Source organism: Lolium rigidum, chromosome 6, assembly GCF_022539505.1.
Source record: "Lolium rigidum isolate FL_2022 chromosome 6, APGP_CSIRO_Lrig_0.1, whole genome shotgun sequence".
In the NCBI taxonomy this organism is placed as follows: Eukaryota; Viridiplantae; Streptophyta; class Magnoliopsida; order Poales; family Poaceae; genus Lolium; species Lolium rigidum.
The window spans coordinates 22,580,087-22,600,241 of NC_061513.1; the positions used below are offsets into that span (position 1 = coordinate 22,580,087).

The 20,155-nt window shown below is 44.6% G+C and overlaps 1 protein-coding gene and 1 long non-coding RNA gene across 2 annotated transcripts; one reads left to right on the forward strand and one right to left on the reverse strand.

Moving 5' to 3' along the window:
• Positions 1 to 3,460: 3,460 nt before the first annotated feature.
• On the reverse strand, positions 3,461 to 3,799 carry LOC124665909. The gene is made up of 3 exons (XR_006990730.1): positions 3,718 to 3,799; positions 3,556 to 3,631; positions 3,461 to 3,477 (listed from the first exon to the last, which is right to left on the reverse strand). It is a non-coding gene; the product is annotated as an uncharacterized LOC124665909 (long non-coding RNA).
• A 10,961-nt stretch (positions 3,800 to 14,760) lies between these two features.
• Positions 14,761 to 17,702, forward strand: LOC124662287. The gene is made up of 7 exons (XM_047200143.1): positions 14,761 to 14,911; positions 16,251 to 16,299; positions 16,392 to 16,453; positions 17,174 to 17,284; positions 17,424 to 17,489; positions 17,575 to 17,600; positions 17,691 to 17,702. The coding sequence occupies exons 1-7, from the start codon at positions 14,761 to 14,763 to the stop codon at positions 17,700 to 17,702; spliced, it is 477 nt and encodes a 158-aa protein (XP_047056099.1).
• The last annotated feature ends 2,453 nt before the right edge of the window (positions 17,703 to 20,155 follow it).

Here is a 20,155-nt window from a genome sequence, read left to right on the forward strand (position 1 = left end):
GTTCTTTTTCGCGTCCACCACCGCGCCATACGCAGGGGACACCGCCTCCCAAATGCCCGCAGCGTCGAGGTTCGCCTCCACCTTGATAGCCCAGATGGTGTAGTTCGTCGACGTGAGCATCGGCATTGGCAGTGACAACGAGCTCCCCCCGGCACCGTATGGGACCAGCGCCATCTAGCTCTGATACCAAATGATGGCTTTGGCCCAAGGAGGAAGAAGACTCACACACACTAGATACAATGAACACACAGAGAGGTTTCAGCACACGCACTTGTGCTCCTTTTCTCTTGTTCTCACACTTCGCAAATGCAGCTGATTATGGGCTTTTAAAGGGAAACATGCACTCTCGAGCAAGCCACACACCGGCTTGATCCGATCTCTACGCACCACTACTCCCCTAGCTACACGCACGCGTATCAGCTTGAGTAACAGCCAAGTATGAGAAAACTCTGGATTCACGCGTTCAGGACCGTCTCAACTGAGTGCTCCCATTTCTTCCTCCACGCTGATCTTCCTTCTGACTCGGCTGCTCCAGCCCTGTGCTAGCTAATACATATCCATGCAGATAGACTGCTGCAACGGCACACACATTTGCCACTACAACTCATGCAGGCACCAGGCGACGCACTGCCACTAACACTCCTAATCTGCATGCATTATTTCTAATCAACTAAACCACTAGTGGCTTCCATATACGTACACGCATGATCTCATCTATATGCAAGTAGACTGCCGCAGCCTAGCCTAGCAGTAGGACACAACTAAATGCTTGAATGAATCTTAAACATGATGAATAGCTAATCAATAAGGTTAACTCCAACACAGACTGCCCCGCCCTTCCCCGGACCCTGATTTGTGCTGACGTCCTTTGGCTCCCCTCCTTTTACTACTCCCTCCATCCCAAAATATAAAGTGTCCTTAAATTTTGCTGCTGAAGCGACTTGTAACTTAGATTATGATTTATATTTACTAGGGAAGATGTCCGTGCATTGCACCGGAAGAAAATTCATTCGACCGAGTGGAGACACACGTAATAGATTCTCGTCAGTACCACCATAATGTGTAACAAAAACCAGCCAGTTTCAACGCATCCACAATGTACTCCGTGGTTAGGTCAAGCCGAGGAGAATTTCACAACTGAAAAATATTAGTTTTATTGACTACTCACTTTGGTGGCAAGACAAATTAGAAAATAAAATGCATAATGAAATCTTTAGGGCAAAACTTTAAATACTATAATGAGGAACCTAAACTATCCACGGTTGCACACCAGCAAAGAAGAAAAAGATATTGAACAGGGAGTGACGCGGATGACTTCGATTGTAGATGGCATGACATCACTTTCCTATAGGAGTGGGTTGTTGGAATCATCCATAATTGAAAAAAAAACGTCACTGAAGGAGACATGCACACGCTCGTAGAGATTAGAGGAAGGACCCAGGACTACCTCAATTTCTCCTCCCATCTACATATAATCAACACAAACACGCAACAATCATTATCAAATAATCAGCACAAAAACACAGCAATCAGTACCAAATATATTAGCAGCAATTTTTCTATCTCTTTCTATTTTTTTTCCAGTCGGTACATGCAAAGAAATATATAAAGTATACTAGTATAAATGCCTGTGCATTGCTATGGGTATTCAAATTTTATTTCTCAATAGATACATATGTTTTAACCAAGTGTCACAAAGGGGTACCTCCTTGCCTCCTGTACAAAGATTCTAGGAGATGAATCTCATTTGATTTATCAAATTTGATTAATCTCAACTTTTTGTACATTCATACCGGGAAAATAATAACAACAGATATTTGGACTTTTGTCCAGCTGAAACTTCCACCATGTGAACATGGATTTAGTTGGCGGCCCAATGTTCCTCTCTAACAATATGCATACTCCAATCTTTGCAACTCATGCTAAATCTCCCTTACTTCAAACAAGATGAGCACGCATAGTATTTCACATGACATTTAATAAAGGCATATTGATGGTGTTCTTCATGACAATATGGTTATCACACAATAAGTAACTTATAAGAACTAAAAATGCATAGGTCATAATACTTACCACAATAGTTTTGAGACTACTTTTTCATGAGCTATAATTTATACAAAACAAGTGATAATTTATGAAGGTTTAAAGGTACCACAAGCAATTTACTTTGGAGTGACTGTGAAATACCACATAGAGGTAGATATGGTGGACATATTTGGCATATTTGGTTTTTGGTGGTTGGATGCACAAGTAGAGATCATACTCAGTACGAGTGAAGGCTAGCAAAAAGACTGGAAGCGACCAACTAAGAGAGCAATTATGGCCATAATAATGCATAGCGACAAAACATTAGCAATCAAAGCATAAAGTGATATTACAAGTCAAAAACTAAATGATCATAGAGGCTTTAGTTCACTGGTTATAGTCATAACATGGTATAAGCATGCGCCAAGTCAACCCAATAAAGCATCAAAGAAGAATACCACAATACTATGCTTTTATGATAGAAACAACACATGATTCTTTAAATGACACATTATGCACTCTCAGACATTTGAAACAATTGATGCTACAACAATAAATACTAAGCATATGACAAGAATAACATCCAACATGACATGCCAAAGTCTATGCCACAGTCTAGACAAGCTTCCTTTTGCATCACTATAGTCATGAAATATTTTACTCGTATCCAACACCAATAAATTTATTTGAAATAACTCTTAGAGATGAAATACATTATGGACCAGAGAGCTAATCATACATAAATAAACAATACTAACATGCTCTGAACATAAAACAAGTGAAAGAACAAGAACTAAACGAACACTCGCAGAACAATAACAGCAAAAACTAGAGCGTTCTATGCAATTAAGAAGGAGCGGGTCTTTCTCCAAAACAAATGTGTCGGGATCCAGCATATGCTATAGCAAACAAAATAAAACTAAACTAAAAACAAAAATAAAGACGCTCCAAGAACAACATATAGCGTATGAAGCAATAAAAATATAGCGTATAGAGAGATGACATGTTGCTTTGTTGATGAAGAGGGGATACTGTGGGCATCCCAAGCTTTGACGCTTGTACCTCTTGAATATGTCTTTGGGGTGCAGGGGAATGATACGTCTCCGACGTATCGATAATTTCTTATGTTCCATGCTTGTTTTATGACAACTAGTAGAATGCCCGTGCTTCGCCACGGCCCTTTAACATAGTGTCAAATGCATAAACGTGTAAATAATGCATGCAAATATTAAAGTATATAAAATAAATATATAATACTTAAAATATTTAAAGATCCACTTCACACAATTCATTTTGTAGAAGAGAAATGACTGAATACACTATTTATTAAAGCCATGGTCCGTTGACGCGTCTTAGGTATTCTCGCACGATCTCAGGAATGTTGTCTTCAACTTCATTAGCCATATACTTGAGTATGTGTATCAAAAACTTTCTCCTTAGCTCGTAACCATCCTGCACAATTGGTATATCATGTTAACATGAAGTTTTCTTCCCACAAAAAATATAACATTGTGAACATAGAGTACTCACGCTGCAAACTGGATGAACAAATCTTTTACCATCCCATGAAAGCATAAAACTAAATACTAAGTATCCAGACAATTTTCTGCAAATAAATGGAACATATCATTATCTTGGTCATTAGAATGACGATAAAATAAGCTGCTTGCAAAGATAACTGAGAAAAATCACCTGTCGGGGCTTGTTGGTATTGGGATATTGTGAGGATATTTACGTGGCCAGAAATAAATATCGGAATTCCAGCCAGGTTGCGATATCTCAAGAGCATCATTTAGATAGAATGAACACCTTTGTAATTTTAGTTGGTACCTCTCTTCTGATAGAGTTTCAGAACATGGGTCTAAAATACATACACGACACTCATGTTTGTCGATGGTGAACAAGATGAAGTGGCCAAGAAATGCGTGTGGTAAAAAAATATGCAAGTGGTGAGCATTAAAACACATAAATCATGTTAATAATGGAAAAGAGACTAACTTACCATGTTGCATGATGATATATTATGGTCTATCCCAGGCCAGCTATGAAAAAATGTTGCCAACTCCTTAATATCTGGCTTAACACGCCAAAGTGGATGTTTTCTACCATGGAGTATCGCCGACTGAAATGAAAAAAAGGTTTAGAACCATAAGAGTGACAATAAATATGCGATTATAATAACTTACACAAAATCTCAAGTCCATGTTGTGCACGGGAGGCTCTATAAAAAATTGTATCTCATCACATGCCACTATGCGCACAGCCATGTTGAAACAATCCTTGTCCATTGGCTGGTCCATCCTGAGTATGTCCTGAATTTGCTTTAGAGTTAATCCTAGTGGATAAGGTGTGGAGCTTCGCACCCATTCTTTTCTGCAAAATAATTGATAAGAATAATGATATGATAATAATATGTACCGATGCTTGATCAATATCTTATGAGGCTTACTTTAAACATGTTGCATCGTCAATGGACATGATGTATTTGCATATCTCGTCAACAAACTCATTTGGTTTGGTGGACAAGGTGCAAATAGGAAGCTGGATATTTTCTTTGGCTACATCTCCTTGGTGTTCTTTACCTAGGCTTGGCAATTCCGTTAGATCAGAATCGGATCCATTTTCTTGATCTTTAGATTGATTATATATTGGACTGCCTCTTATTTTGTTTAGTTGCGAATCATGCAATATGGCAATTAATTTTCTTCAGAATGCTTTCATATCCTCCTACAAAGTAGTAAGAAACATTGATATTGTAAATTAATAATTTAAGATGCAAGATACTACTAACGGTCTCTAAACAAAAATAATACCTGAGTGATGCAGTCAGAAAGCATATCGCCTGTCCAATATTCCATAAAGTTTAACATGAACAACCCGCACGATGCGCTACAAAATTAGCAAATGTTATAGTAGAATTCTATCTAGACAAATCAACATATAAATATTAAAACAATCATTAATCTAGAAAGGTTTTCGGTATACTTCATGCTACTGGTACCAATGGAGGATGCTAAAATATCATTCGACCTACCCAATCCTCCAGACTGGCAAAGCACACATTTTTTGTAAACAATTTAGAGTTTTCAGACCTACTTGATCAGAGGATTAATAACTTTTTTTTTGCATAGGTTCATGGTAGCTCAACTGCTTAGTTAATATTATTTTCTATCTCATGTCACTGAACTACCGTGCACCACACGACCTAGAAAAACAAAAAATTACGTTAGTGTTATCACCAGATTTTGGCCAAATCAGGAGGTGGGCCGTAAGAGAGATGGGCTTGGAAGATTACACGTGGAATATCTCTGAAGCGGCCTTGTGCGGAGAATTTGGGCTAGATTGCCCGTGTATCTTTAATTATAGTAGATTTCATCTTAGATTGGAAGTTAGAGTTTGTATCGTGTACGGTGGGGATTATTCCCATGTTAGAAAGTCCGCTGGACTATAAATATGTATCTAGGGTTTATGGAATAAACAACAACACACGTTCAACCAAACAAACCAATCTCGGCGCATCGCCAACTCCTTCGTCTCGAGGGTTTCTATCCGGTAAGCGACATGCTGCCTAGATCGCATCTTGCGATCTAGGCAGCACAAGCTCCACGTTGTTCATGCGTTGCTCGTACTGAAGCCTTGTTGATGGCGAGCAACGTAGTTATCGTAGATTTGTTAGGGTTAGCATAGTTCTTCGCGTAACATGCTAGCGTAGTGCAACCCTTGCATATCTAGCCGCCCTCACACCTATCTTAGGTGTGGGGGCGGCACCCGCTTGATCATTATTTAGTAGATCCGATCCGTTACGATTGCTCCTTGTTCTACAAGGATTAGTTTAATATCTCGCAATAGTTAGGCCTTACAAAGGGGGAGGATCCAGCGGCACGTAGGGTGTCGTTCGCAAGTCCTAAACAGGATGTTCCGGGGATCAACTTCGTGTTGGTTTTTAGGCCTTGTTTAGGATCGGCTTACGATCACCGTGCGTGGCCGCGAGGCCCAACCCGGAGTAGGATGATCCGATTATGCGGTGAAAACCCTAAATCGTCGTAGATCTAATTAGCTTTATCTTGATCAAGCAGGACCACCATATATTCGTGCACCCCGTACGAATCATGGGTGGATCGGCTCCTTGAGCCGATTCACGAGATAACCCGAGAGCCGATCGAGGCTCGTATTTAATGTTTACGTGTATGCCATGCGAGAAACTAAGCGAGGCATCTCCATCACCTTCCCGACCAGGTATAGGTCAGGTGGCACGCCCTTGCACTCAGCATCGGACGTGTGACCAGAAATGCTTTGCGGGCCGTCGCTCGGAGGGACCTCAGCCAGCCGCAGCTCTAGGTTGTTCCCGGCTCTACAGTGTTGACCGTCGCTGCCCGTCGGTGGGTTTCTGACGTCAACACATTTCTGGCACGCCCAGTGGGACAATCTTCTACATCAACCACATCGCCATCTACATCTGAGATGGCGGACGGCACGCCAGTCACCTACGAGGAGCTGCCCGACGAGCTCAAGAAGAGGTATGACGAGATCAAAGTCACCCTCGAAGCCGACCTCATCGGCTCTTTTCGCAGAACCCGTTCCCATGGCATCAGATGGAAGGGGTTCTCACCGCAAGGTGCACTCGATGGGATAGACCTCTCTGCCCCGTCGGAGGAACGCACCAGGGGCCTACGGCAGGAGATCAACTACTTGGTGGCTCATTCGCTACACCGTCACTCTGAGAACCTGGTCAACACGTTGGAGCGTGTCGCTCTTCGCGTGATCCAGGAGATCATGAGGCACCGCAGCTCGCCGTCAGGACCAGCTCTCGGGACGCATCAAGGAGAGTTGCCACTCCGGTCTCGTCCACCGCTGCCATATGCGTTGGCAGCACTGAAGTGCCGGCTACACCGGCATTCGTCGTCTACAAGATTGGTGGTGACCCTAGTGACTACCAGTTCTTGCCCGAGGCGCCCAAGGAGATCCCTCACGGGTACGCGTGCACGTATGTGCCAGATTGTGGCAACTGGCCACTCACAAACCAGGCCACAACATCAGGGACTTCTGGGAAAACAGGAGGAACGTCGCCGACGAGCTTGAGAAGCGGACGTGGCTAACTAAGTACGCCACCCCGACGAACCTCCGCAGCTCGGCTCCTGCAGCTTGGCTCGCAGCCGGAAAAGCAAGCATGGCTGGCTAAGTACGCCACCCCGGCGAATCTTCGCAGTTCAACTCCCGCGACCAAGCACAGGCGGATCAGATCGGCACCATACCGAGAGACCAGCTTCGGCATGGTGCCGAAAAGGAGGGCAATCGGCTATTCCAAGCCGTACCCCGACGACTACGAGATGATCCCGCTGCCACCTAAATATCGGCTCCCCGATTTCTCCAAATTCAGTGGATCAGATGGTTCCAGCTCCATCGAGCACGTCGGCCGATATTTGGCGCAACTAGGACCGGCTTCAGTGTCGGATCAGCTACGCGTGAGGCTCTTCTCACAGTCCCTCACGGGATCGGCTTTCGGGTGGTACACCTCGTTGCCACCGGACTCCATCCGGACTTGGAAGCAGTTGGAAGAGCAGTTCCATATGCAGTACCATTCAAAGGCTTCCGAGTCTGGCATTGCCGATCTAGCACAACTACGTCAGAAGCGCGGAGAAACTGTAACAGAATACATCCAGCGCTTCAGGAATCTTAGGAACCGATGTTATTCGGTTCGTATAACTGAAAAAGAAGCAGTCGAGTTGACAGTAGCAGGCCTTGCATCACAGCTCAAGGACATGGCCTCCCAAGCAGATTATCCCTCATTGGCGCACATGGTTCAGAAACTATCGGCATATGAACAGCGCCACCCGGACCTGTACCAAGACAAGTTCAAACGTGCAGTAGTCCTGGTCGATGCAGAGGAAGACGAAGTTCCCGCGGGAGACCAAGAGGTAGCAGTGGCTGAATGGACTCGGGGAGGAACCCCCGTGCCCTGCAAATGGGTAAAGCCACCAGGCCCACCCAGGGGATTTGATTTTGACGTGACCAAGACCGAGCAAATCTTCGACCTCCCGCTCAAGGAGAAACAAGTTGACGATTCCCGAAGGTCTCAAATTCCCTACGGTGCAAGAGCTGAACGGAAAGCCATACCGCAAATGGCACAACTCGCTCTCCCATGCCACCAACGACCGCAGGGTATGGCGTCGCACATCCAAGCGGCGATAGAAAAAGGGCGACTAATTTTCAACCAGTACGCCATGAAGGTCGACACCCAGCCCTTTCCCGCCGTTAACATGGTGGAGTGCACTTACCCTGAAGGTTGCCAGCCAGGATCCTCGTTCAGCATCAACATGGTTGGACCTGGGAACCACTCTGGCAAGGATGGAGACGAGGGCAGCTGCTCTCGTAGCAAGGGCACAGAGGAGGCCGCTCCACGCGATCGGCTCCGTCATGATGGCAAGCGCTACGTCACAGAGGGAGAGGTGAAGAACATGGGATATCAGCGACCCCTCTCTGATCACCTCCTCAACAAATATGTGAGTCAGTATGACCAACGCCTACGGTCCAGCTATGATGATGAAGGAGATCGTCTGGCTAGAGAAGCCAGAAGACATCGTCGGCACGATCGCGATGAGGAGGAGCACGAGCGCCGTGCCACGGAAAAGTCAAGGGAGCAAGATGACAACGCCGAGCATCGGGACTGCCCCTTCTTCGGACACTGCTGGGATTCGAGGAATGAGCCGATTGCCCACAATCAGCAATTGCCCAGAATGCAACCAGAAGAAGAAGGAGGCAGCCAACGTGTCTGTGTTCAAGCGCTTAGGGCCTCTCCCGCCACAGAGCAAACGTGCTGAGTCCCCTCGTGGGCAGATCTCGAGGATTCCGAAGACGAGGGACAAGAAGAAGAAGAAGACAGGTACCACCGTCCAAGGTGGTGCCCTGACGGACTCAGCCGTTCACAAAAGCGCAGGGTTCAGCGATTGCGCGGCTCGGAGGAAGCCGAAAGGTTATACCTGCATACGTTAAGGAAGGCACGGCCTGATCTGGCTGCGAAAGTTCAGCGGACCCTGGATGAAGAGGGTCGTCCACGGAAAATGGAGTGGCGTCCCAAGCAAAAGAAAGCCGATGATGAAACGTCGGCTGGTACAAACATGGTGCTCGTCCTTCCGACGGAGCTTAGTACTCCACGATTCTACGATGCACTCAAGGTGGACGACAGCAGGCGCATAAAGTCAGAGGTTGGGTTGGTTTTATCCAGCCTGACCGAGTAGCAAGAACACACCAATGAGCAAACAAGGCGAGGCTGATCCTTGTGATCGGCCCCATAAATTATGAAGGAGCATTACAGAACCTTCAGTCAGCGCTCCAATGGATATGGAGGCCGATTCCAGCAATCGGCCAAAATTGTGTTCACCACATATTCAGTACATATTCTGCTTGTGTTCAGCAACGATCCACTGGGCAGCGGCTACGTCGGCAGATGAAAGTCAGCATGAATCCTTACGGAGCCGACGTGCAAGTGCAGTGCCCTGACTAACCATAGAAGCCGATATCTGCAGTCATTTGGCAGATTTGGCTCGGGGGGCATACAGTCAGATGAGGAACATGTGCAGATAAACATGTGTAAACATGCGTGCAGTGAAACATTGGGGGCCGATTAAGAAAAATCGGCCAAATAAAAAAAAAAATTTAAGCACAGCCGATGCAGCAGACATCGACTTAAGGGTAGAAAGCTGATCAGCGACCTGTGCATCCTCGCCGGTATTCTTGCCTTGATTAAGGCTCGGGGGGCAGCTCGCCCTAGAATATCTTGAGAGAGCCGATTTTGTTGAAATCGGCTGGTTCTGCATTACGATTCGGAAGCCGATAGTGGCGCATGTGGTTGGCTCACTACTGTTCTCGCCTTGATGAAGGCTCGGGGGGCAACGGACTACATAGATATTTGGTTCTTAAAGAAACCGATTGGAGTTGCATCGACTGACCCTGCATCGTGATCCTCTCTGAAAGCAGTTCAGGTTGCGAAAGAAGATTGCTGAAGCTATGGAGAGGAATCGGAAAAGGAGGCCGTCGGCTTTTACAGATTTTGGACCGTCCTGTCGCTGCAAAGAGAAGGAAAGGGGCTGGATTCTCAAGATAGCCGATGAGTAGTCATCGGCTAAGGGATTGCGAAGAATTATGGTCAGATATCAAATCGCAGCCTGAAATTGAGAAGTGCTTGACCTACGGGCTAATCGGCATGAGAGTCCGGCTTCATGGGCGTCCGAAAGAAAATAAATCCGATACGTTGCTATCGGTCTTGGCATGACAGGCGGAAGGAATGAAATTGGAGTTATTGAAGGTTGAACTGAAAGAACAATTTCATTAATTCAAAGGAGCGGCTTTACAAGAAAGAGCCGATGGCTCTCAAAAGAGGGATCTGGTGCCTAATGCACTGCTACTACTAGTCCTATTCTACTAGTCGTCGCTGTCCTCGTCATCACCGCCGTCGATGTCGTCGGCGCTGCTCCCAGGAAGCTCCTCATCGCTGCTGCCCCAGCCCGTGGCCGGAGCCTCTTCCTCCTCGTCATCATCATCATCCTCGCTGTCCGCCCAGGAGCGGAAGCGCTTGGTCGGCGGGTACCCGATGGAGGAGGAGGATTCATCCTCCTCCTCTTCCTCCTCGTCATCATCTTCGTCCTCGCTGTCCGCCCACGTACGGGAGCGCTTCTTCGGTGGGAGCTTGGCGGAGGGGGAGGCCTTGGCCTTTGCTACTTCTCCTTCTTTCTTCTCATTGTCGGAGGAGAGGGGGTTCACCTCGGAGTGAAGATTGTCCTCGTTCTTCCTCTTCGGCGAGGATTGGAGGGAGAGGCCTGAGGCAGAGGAGGAAGAGGAAGACATGGCTGCAGGGGAAGAGGGTTTTTTGTGTGCCGATGGTTGGAACAGAGGAAGGGGATAAAGAGTTAATCAGTCGGCACAGTTAAATAATTGGAAGCCTGGTGGAAATTTAATGCCATTACAGTTTCCGAGGAGATGACGCCAGAGCTATCGAATTTTGCAGAGAAGCTGAAAAGACAGGGCATAATGATAACGGATACTGCAACGGCTCGGCTCTGCCACGACATGACCCTTCAAAGGAAAGACAGAGTGGTTTTGGAATTATCATTGCCAAAACCAGGGGGGCATGTGTTATCACCAGATTTTGGCCAAATCAGGAGGTGGGCCGTAAGAGAGATGGGCTTGGAAGATTACACGTGGAATATCTCTGAAGCGGCCTTGTGCGGAGAATTTGGGCTAGATTGCCCGTGTATCTTTAATTATAGTAGATTTCATCTTAGATTGGAAGTTAGAGTTTGTATCGTGTACGGTGGGGATTATTCCCGCGTTAGAAAGTCCGCTGGACTATAAATATGTATCTAGGGTTTATGGAATAAACAACAACACACGTTCAACCAAACAAACCAATCTCGGCGCATCGCCAACTCCTTCGTCTCGAGGGTTTCTATCCGTGAGCGACATGCTGCCTAGATCGCATCTTGCGATCTAGGCAACGACAAGCTCCACGTTGTTCATGCGTTGCTCATACTGAAGCCTTGTTGATGGCGAGCAACGTAGTTATCATAGATTTGTTAGGGTTAGCATAGTTCTTCGCGTAACATGCTAGCGTAGTGCAACCCTTGCATATCTAGCCGCCCTCACACCTATCTTAGGTGTGGGGGCGGCACCCCGCTTGATCATTATTTAGTAGATCTGATCCGTTACGATTGCTCCTTGTTCTGCAAGGATTAGTTTAATATCTGCAATAGTTAGGCCTTACAAAGGGGGGGAGGATCCAGCGGCACGTAGGGTATCGTTCGCAAGTCCTAAACAGGATGTTCCGGGGATCAACTTCGTGTTGGTTTTTAGGCCTTGTTTAGGATCGGCTTACGATCACCGTGCGTGGCCGCGAGGCCCAACCTGGAGTAGGATGATCCGATTATGCGGTGAAAACCCTAAATCGTCGTAGATCTAATTAGCTTTATCTTGATCAAGCAGGACCACCATATATTCGTGCACCCCGTACGAATCATGGGTGGATCGGCTCCTTGAGCCGATTCACAGGATAACCTGAGAGCCGATCGAGGCTCGTATTTAATGTTTACGTGTATGCCATGCAGGAAACTAAGCGAGGCATCTCCATCACCTTCCCGACCAGGTATAGGTCAGGTGGCACGCCCTTGCACTCAGCATCGGACGTGTGACCAGAAGTGCTTTGCGGGCCGTCGCTCGGAGGGACCTCAGCCAGCCGCAGCTCTAGGTTGTTCCCGGCTCTACAGTGTTGACCGTCGCTGCCCGTCGGTGGGTTTCTGACGTCAACAGTTAGTACCCATATAGAAGAGACATAGAGCTGATACACCAAAAAAGAAGTGCTTGAGCTTCTCCACGATCCGTTACTCAATGGTAAGGTCTAATTTAACTACTATCCAAACACACCTTTAAATACATTACTTTTGTATCACCGTAATTTTCACATTCGAAAGTTCAAGAGATTCAACATACCCATCAGTCTGCACTGGTTTTCGGATATGCTCTACTATTGGCCATGTCGTGACATCGAGATCGTGCCACTTTTCACCTTTGTCAAATCCCCTTCTTTGGGATGCAGTCTTTAAGTGCTTCTCAAGTCCTCGGAGCTGTTATATGAGGAAAAAAGATATTAAACACCGAGGAAAAAGTAGAATGTCAAGAGGAGATCATAATCAAATAACTTACCATAAACGTGAAGTCAGTTCTACCCATTCCAGGACCAAGTGAGTCTAATACTTGTATCAAGCGTTTCTTCGCATTGATGACCGCTAAATACCAGTGAGTCTTACTGATATTTATCGGTAGGAAGATCTAAAGTAAAATATTACATAAGTGGGTATACACATGTTAAAAATATAATAAATGAGATGCATAGGTAGGGATTTAGTTCTGACCATGTCAGGCTTTAGATAAATATATGCCTGCTCTATGATATGACGATATATTTTTACGTCTTTCTTCAGCATATTGGAGACGTATGTTTTATCCATATATACCTTATCGCCAGCTCTGTTAAGCAGATGATCACATGCACGCATGCAATATATGTAGGCATTTATCACCTACAATTGAACACATAAAATACATTTAAATTAAAAATAGACACATATTGTGTAAATGGTGATTTCTTGTTGACTTACATCATCGGGCAGAAATCCGTCATCACATGTAAGACACTTTAAATGGTCATTAGATAGCGATGCATCACCAATCTCCACAAAGTTGGTATTTTTAGGTGCAGACATTATTGATTCAATGACGACAAAATCTTCCGCGGTGCAGACATAGTCTGGCAAGATATATAAGTGTGCCACATTAATTACATAAAAAGTAATATAGCAAAAAGGAAAGGGCGGAACTAAGTACCTTTTGGGATAATGTTTGTGTTTTCTTTTTTTGGTTTATTATGACATGACTCCTTTGGATTTGAAAGAGTCGGTGAGTCTAGGGTCCCTTCCATCAAGGTAGCCTCGAGGCTTTTGGTGATGGCTTCTTTAACATCAACATCCATTTTTATATTGTCCATGACCTGCAAAAACGAAATTAATTATAAAGATCTTTTTATCTAGGAACATGTGTTCAGAAAAATATAATCAAAATCACCTTGGTTGATTCGGTAAAACTCGTCTCTTCCACCAACATTGTATCTGAACCTATGTCGATAGGTTCATTCAAAGCATTTGTAGTATCTGCCTCAGTTCCGTCCATGATCTACAATAGTTAATACACATTGTAAGAGATGAATATTTGCGATCTGAAAACAGTCAAAACATAATTGATTTGAGAAAATTTGTAGACATGATCGCTTGTTATCCTGGAGCCCACCTGTTACTGAACAACAGAACATCAATAAGCGAGGTTGCTTAACTACAGTACTGGATGGATTAAAAAAAGGAGAGAAAAGCATCTCGTAACGTGGCTATATACATGTTACATGTCTTGAACAAGGCAAAAGGGGAAAATGCCTTATATCACCCCACCGAGCAGGGGGGAAGAAGAAAGTCATTTTTAACTTTACCCGAACCAACCACAGCAACAAAGAAAAGAGGCATTTCTCCAAAAATAAGTAACAAGAAAGAGGAGATTTACAGATTCTAGTGATGAACTCCGCTAGCTAGCACTGGTACAGGGAGAAGCACCTGTTCTTCCACAGAGAGAAGCGGAGGCTGCATACTGTCTCAGTCAACAGGGCAAACCGGCAAGAAAAAAATAAATTAAAGAAGAAGCGGAGGCTGCACTGGTACATGTCTCTATTTCTTCCTCACGTCTCCTTACCCTATCCCTTCCCCAATTCTTTCTGGTTTGCCCTGCCTCTCCTCACTCACGACGCCGCCATGGCCATGCCTCCTGCCTCCTCTCACTCACGCCGCCACCTCCCGTCCTCGGCCCGCGCTCTCACAGCTGCCCACCCTCCGGCGCAGAGCTAACCCGCCTCCCTCCAGCGCTATAACGGTCACCGCCCACCGGCGCACGGTTCCGGCTGCCGGCCGTCCCGCCCGCCGGCGCCGGGCCACCCCTCCATCGGCCAGATCTCACGGCCGCCCCTCCCTCCGGCGCTGAGCCAACCTGCCATCGGGCGCAAGGTTCCGGCTGCAGGCCGCCCCGCCTCCGGCGCCGAGCCACATCGTCATTGGCCGCAGGCGGCCCCTACTCCGCCGCGTCCGCCCCAACCTGGACCGGCTCACCGTGGTGCATCCCCGCGGCTCTCTCCTTCTTGCCGCGGCTGCCATGGATCTCCTTCTGATTATCGGCGTTGCTGACTCGATTGTGTGCGGTGCGCGCGTGGTAATCGACGCCGGTGGAGAGGGGAAGAGGGAGTACCTTGATACCGGTGGGCGATTGCTAGCTGCCTGGAGGATTCGTCGCTTGAGAGAAAAAGGTTCGTACGGAAACAGAGATATGTTTAGGTCCCGGGAGAAAATATTGCAGGGTTGTTTGGATTTGTAATCCTATATAGCTAGGTTAGTTAGTTATTCCTGAAATCTGTTGGCAATTTTCGTGGGAATCAAATTGAAGCAAGTTGTTGTTTAAACTGAACTTTAGGACTCTAGGTGGGACATGCCTGTTCGGCTACACCTTAAATTTTTTACTATGATCCACATGTAGAAATTTTCTTGGTTGAAGTCCTTCAGATTACGAAGCTAGAGATTTAGGCCCTTTCTTGTTTTTATTGAACTTTGGAAAGTAACCATATTTGCAGCCAGTAGTTGTTCTGAACCCCAATTGGCATGCAGCAAAAATCTAAATAGGACATGAATTAAAATCAGGGCCTGAACAATGAAAATGTATCCACGAAATAGTGAATAAATTATCTAACCAGTGCATTACTATGGAAATCAAATATTACTGTGCATGGAGGATAAGACCAGCCTGGGATTTCTAAATCGGAGCCATTTAGGTATTTGATGATGATATTTTAGTAGCTCCCACGGCGAACACCAGCGAGCTTATCTTAATGCTTAGTCAAGTTTTGGTTGTTTTTCCCTATGTTTCTTAGATGGTAAAATCCTAAAAAATATCATGAATGCATATGCTCTAGAAAATATCCATTCTATGCCTTAAGCTGACAAAGCCTGAAGGAGTTATATGACACAATGATTGAGATGGGTGAGTAGAATGCAGTGGCAGATTCGTGGATGTACAAATTAGCTCTTTTACAACATGACATGCAACCACACATCACTTCATTTTCAGGTGGTGAATTGAGGTGATTGTCATGAGCTAGAACCTAAATTTTGTATTCGGACCAAACTGAACGCGGGCTTATCCAACTCAGTCTAGGCTAGATGCTGGCATTAATAGTTTACATATACATTAGGATTTGAAACAAGGATGCCCTGATTAGCAGTAGCACCCCTATATAAATTTCCCTTCACATGCTGTGAGCTCAGACGTTGGGTGAAGGTGGAAGTAGATGACAACAGAATTAGGGTTTCACTGTTTCAGTATGGGTAACGAGGCTTGCCCTCGTGACCATGGAGGGCCTTGTCCCTGGTCACCGCATGCAATGCTCATAACAATCAGGCCTGGGCAATTCTCTTCATCTTTTGTTGAGCCAAAATGATACACAAAAAAAATCCCTTTGTATAACAAGGAAAGCCTTAATAAGCCTTTGCATGATGTTAGAGTTCAGCGGTAGTGCTTATAGTTACAGCCCTTGGGAAGTTTAATTCATGGGCATTTAACTTATTTGCTCACTGACATGTCTTTTGTCACAGGGAATTCTACTACTCTGTCCGGCCCTAAATACTTGTCAGAACTGATGAGGTCAGAACTTGAAAACCAGGAAAACTCCGTTGTGTTCTCTTATTAAATGTGCAGTCTACTTATTTGTTTGTACTTGAATTATTTGCGCTCAGGTTCATGAGACAGCAAGGCCAATTTGCGTCAAAGATCACACACAGAAATTTCTCCAAGAAAGGTAAGGCGTTTTCTTCATCCTTTAAGGAGATCGATATGTGGTATTTACTTATGCAGTGTTAACCTTTGTAACTTATTAAGGATCAAAAAAATATTATATCTTGGAATGTATAATTAAATAAGATTATGGCCAGTATTAACTGCAGCCAATCCTGCATGTAATAAAACTATCTTCACTCGTTGTTAGGCTTTGCAATCTTCTCTCTTGTATTAATCTTATTGTTAGTTGTAATATGTTAGATTTTAAAGGTTCAAGGAGATCTGCTAAGCCTGTAGCGAAGTAACTCTTTTTTATCGAAACAAGCTGCAAGTGAAGGTGTAATACTATAGCATAGACAGTCACACATCTTTCTTACACTGCACCAATGATTAGTAAGTAGACCATCTTAATGAAATGGGATTTTGTTATCAGCTCGCCCATGTGCTTTATGAGCATAGACACAAAGTAGATGAATAAACTGTATCAATTTCTTATCAGATGATAAAGCATGCGCCTTTTACATGAACAAATCCCATACTTGATCTGAACAATTATTAAAACACATGGATCAGAGGATGGATTAGAGATTTAGCATCGCTCACAATGCCGGTTCAAGTTCCTACCCAAACTCCCCTCAATCTATTGTCTGCCAGATTTCTGGCTCAGATTGGAGTTGCTCATGTTTCACCCCTTTCTGCAGCTATTTTTTCATTGTTTGACTTTACTTGCATCCAATTTCAGGAGTTGGGCTTTTGCTTTCTAGAACTCCGGTTGGAATTTCGATTATTGATGCTTATGTTGATGGTGTTGGAGTCATTGAAAGTGTGCCAAATGCAGAATTAAAGGCTGACAGTAAGTGTTGATTCCACTATGTCTTTCCTGAAGAAATGGCTTCATGTAATATCTCTGTAGTTATAGGACATCCAATGGCCTTAAACTACAATTTGAGAATGTGAGATCCTGATAAGTTGAATTTCCTTACCACTTTCAGACCATTATCAAGGACCCTTTGATGGTAAACAGCATAATCTTAATATTAACAAACAAACAGGACTTGGTAAACAGCATAATCTTAATTTCGTAGTTGTTCATGTCCTTATACTACTTTTTACTACTGTGTGACACATCTGTATGGAATACAGGATATCTCACAAATGAGGCGGGACCAGTAAACACAGGGTTCACTATATGTATAATGTTTTGGAGTTGCAGGTAAACTATCCACTGCCAATTATAATTGTTTCGTTATGCATTGAAGTATGCTTTCTGAATACGGGCAGAAAGTTGTCAAATAAATCATAAGGATATCTTATCATCTAATAAAGCATGAGCAAATCCCCTAAAATGAGCAATTCCAAATATTTATAGGAACAATTATTTAAACACTTTTGAACTAACAGGCACTTCCATACACAAGAAGATCCAATCAGATATCTTTAATGTATAGCTAAATGGCCATGATGGCGGGCAATTGATACGCTAGACCTAGTTTATTCATGGCTTGGTGGCAGAGCTGGTCCCTTACCAGCGCAGCTAGCATACTCCAGTTGCGCACGCTCGATTTCCCACATGAAGTCGGCCAGCATCTCAGCATGAAGTGTCTGTTTCATGGATGAAGAACCCAGCTTGACAGGTTTGGCATCCCCAGTGAAGCAGAGCGAAATATAGGGATGCCCAAGCCTCGCTAGGGAGGCCATGGCGTCAGCATATCGTTTAGCCCTAGATCTGCATGAGTTCGACGACGCTAAGAAGGACAACACTCTGATGGATTCACTTTGAACCTTTGGCTCCATCCGTGACTGTCCACCATGGTAACACAAGTCAATGACAAACCATAATACAAATCGATCGTGAAATCTAAGCGGAATGAACAATGCAGATACCTTCCTGGCGGCGGCAGACACGACTCTAGGCGGTGGAGAGTGCGTCACCAGGCAGCAGAGAGAAGATAAGTGTCTAGGGGACGGAATCAAGTCAGCTGATTTTTAAAATCAAAAGTAGCGTACCTGGTCTATTATATAACTTAATCTGCTAGGTTGTTAGGGTTAACCCTTATCTACCTGGTAATCTGCTAGGTTGTTAGGGTTAACCCTTATCTACCTGGTAATCTGCTAGGTTGTTAGGATAAGCCCTTATCTCTTAGATGCTATTTTGTTATGTTCATTTTCTTTACTACTGCCGTTGGATATTTCCCTCTTGCCCCAAACCAGTTCCAGTCGGTAATTCCTGAGGTGGATATATATAGAAAAAAATGAATCTGACGTGTATCGCATAGCTTCGCGCGAGCGAAATTGCATGTCAATATAAAGTGTGCGCACTTCCAGAAGCAAGGAGCGGACGCAAACTACAAATGAATAAGAGAAAACGACTCAATTTCATTTACACCAAATTAATATATTCCTACAATGATGAAAGCACATTTTAACCTTAATTAATGTAAACTGAAGTTACCAGATTCTTTATCATTTCGAGGAAAAGGTTCGGGAGGAAAGGGAAACAACAGAGGGATCCGAATCGAACTTAAATGGGCTACATCATATTCATGTAGAAGGAGTCGAGAAAGAATCAATCACAAGAATGATAAAAAATCCTAAAAATGAGCAGTTCTTCAAGAACTTTTAAAAATAAGCAACAACCAGTTTCTCGGTGCTTACAATTTCTTTTGAAACTAAGCAAATATATAAAAGTAGAAACTAAGAAGCCATGACTAAGTCATCGAATATAGAATTCCTCATGCCCTTATGAAACTCAAGCTGATTTTGATTGCGAGTGGGATGTTGTCCCAGGCTATATTATTTCCGGACTTCAGCAGGCGAACCATAAGCTTCTTCCTGAGCTGCAGAGGATCCTACAAATATGTGAAACAAAAGAACAAATGACCACAAAAATACACGACATGTTGAAATACGCTTTGATACTTGATTAAGATGTACTTACATTAGGGATACGTGCATCAAATCGTTCTGTGCCATCCGCGGTGGCCATGTGCTCCAGGACGGTGTATCCGGAGTCGTCGCTGCAACAATGTAATTTTGAATTTTTATTTGTTTCTGAGCAAATCTAGTCTAGTTAATTAAACTAACAAATAACATTACATGTTTCTATCGGTGCCCATGACCTGAGAGCTGTCCATTGGCCACTCCGCGATTTGTGTATCCCAGCCAACGTTCATTGTGCGATGAATCTCGTTGAACTCTTCCATTAGAGCTTTACTGTACTTCACCACCTCACTCTGTTGAATGAGTGCCTCCTGCCGATTCGGGTAATAGCACGGATCCATCAAAAATGTCCTCTTCCTTCGCATGTTGACCACAAGAAGAGCGTATGCGTCAATGACAGCCAGCGGTAGTAGATACTGCATTATTGAGAAAAAAAAGTTAATAACTAACATAGGAAAGTACGCGTTGTCGAAAATAATAGCCACTTACAACATCGGAGTCGAAGATGTTGTAGGGAGGCAATGTTGGGATCACAGCATCAATCAATGCCGTGGTGCGATTATCTTGCGATATCGGCGAACGCCTTAAGGCCTGTGCTTGAGCTTGAAGCTGCAAGTCAAACAGGTGCTTCCATCCAAGATGTTCGGATCCAGCGTGCCTCTCGACTTCCGCACATGAAAGCCCACGAACTGCTAGATTGAAGCAGTCGGGGTGAACTCGTCCACCTGCCCGGATTGACTGTTGGATCATTCCGAGGGTTATCTCAATCATGTATGGAAAAGGG

Bases quoted from the DNA above. Each gene is read 5' to 3' on its own strand.
- LOC124662287 (XM_047200143.1), top strand. From the start codon at position 14,761: ATGGATCTCCTTCTGATTATCGGCGTTGCTGACTCGATTGTGTGCGGT. The intron at 16,300-16,391 runs GTCAGAACTTGA...ATTTGCGCTCAG, and splicing joins TACTTGTCAGAACTGATGAG to GTTCATGAGACAGCAAGGCC. The intron at 16,454-17,173 runs GTAAGGCGTTTT...ATCCAATTTCAG, and splicing joins CAGAAATTTCTCCAAGAAAG to GAGTTGGGCTTTTGCTTTCT.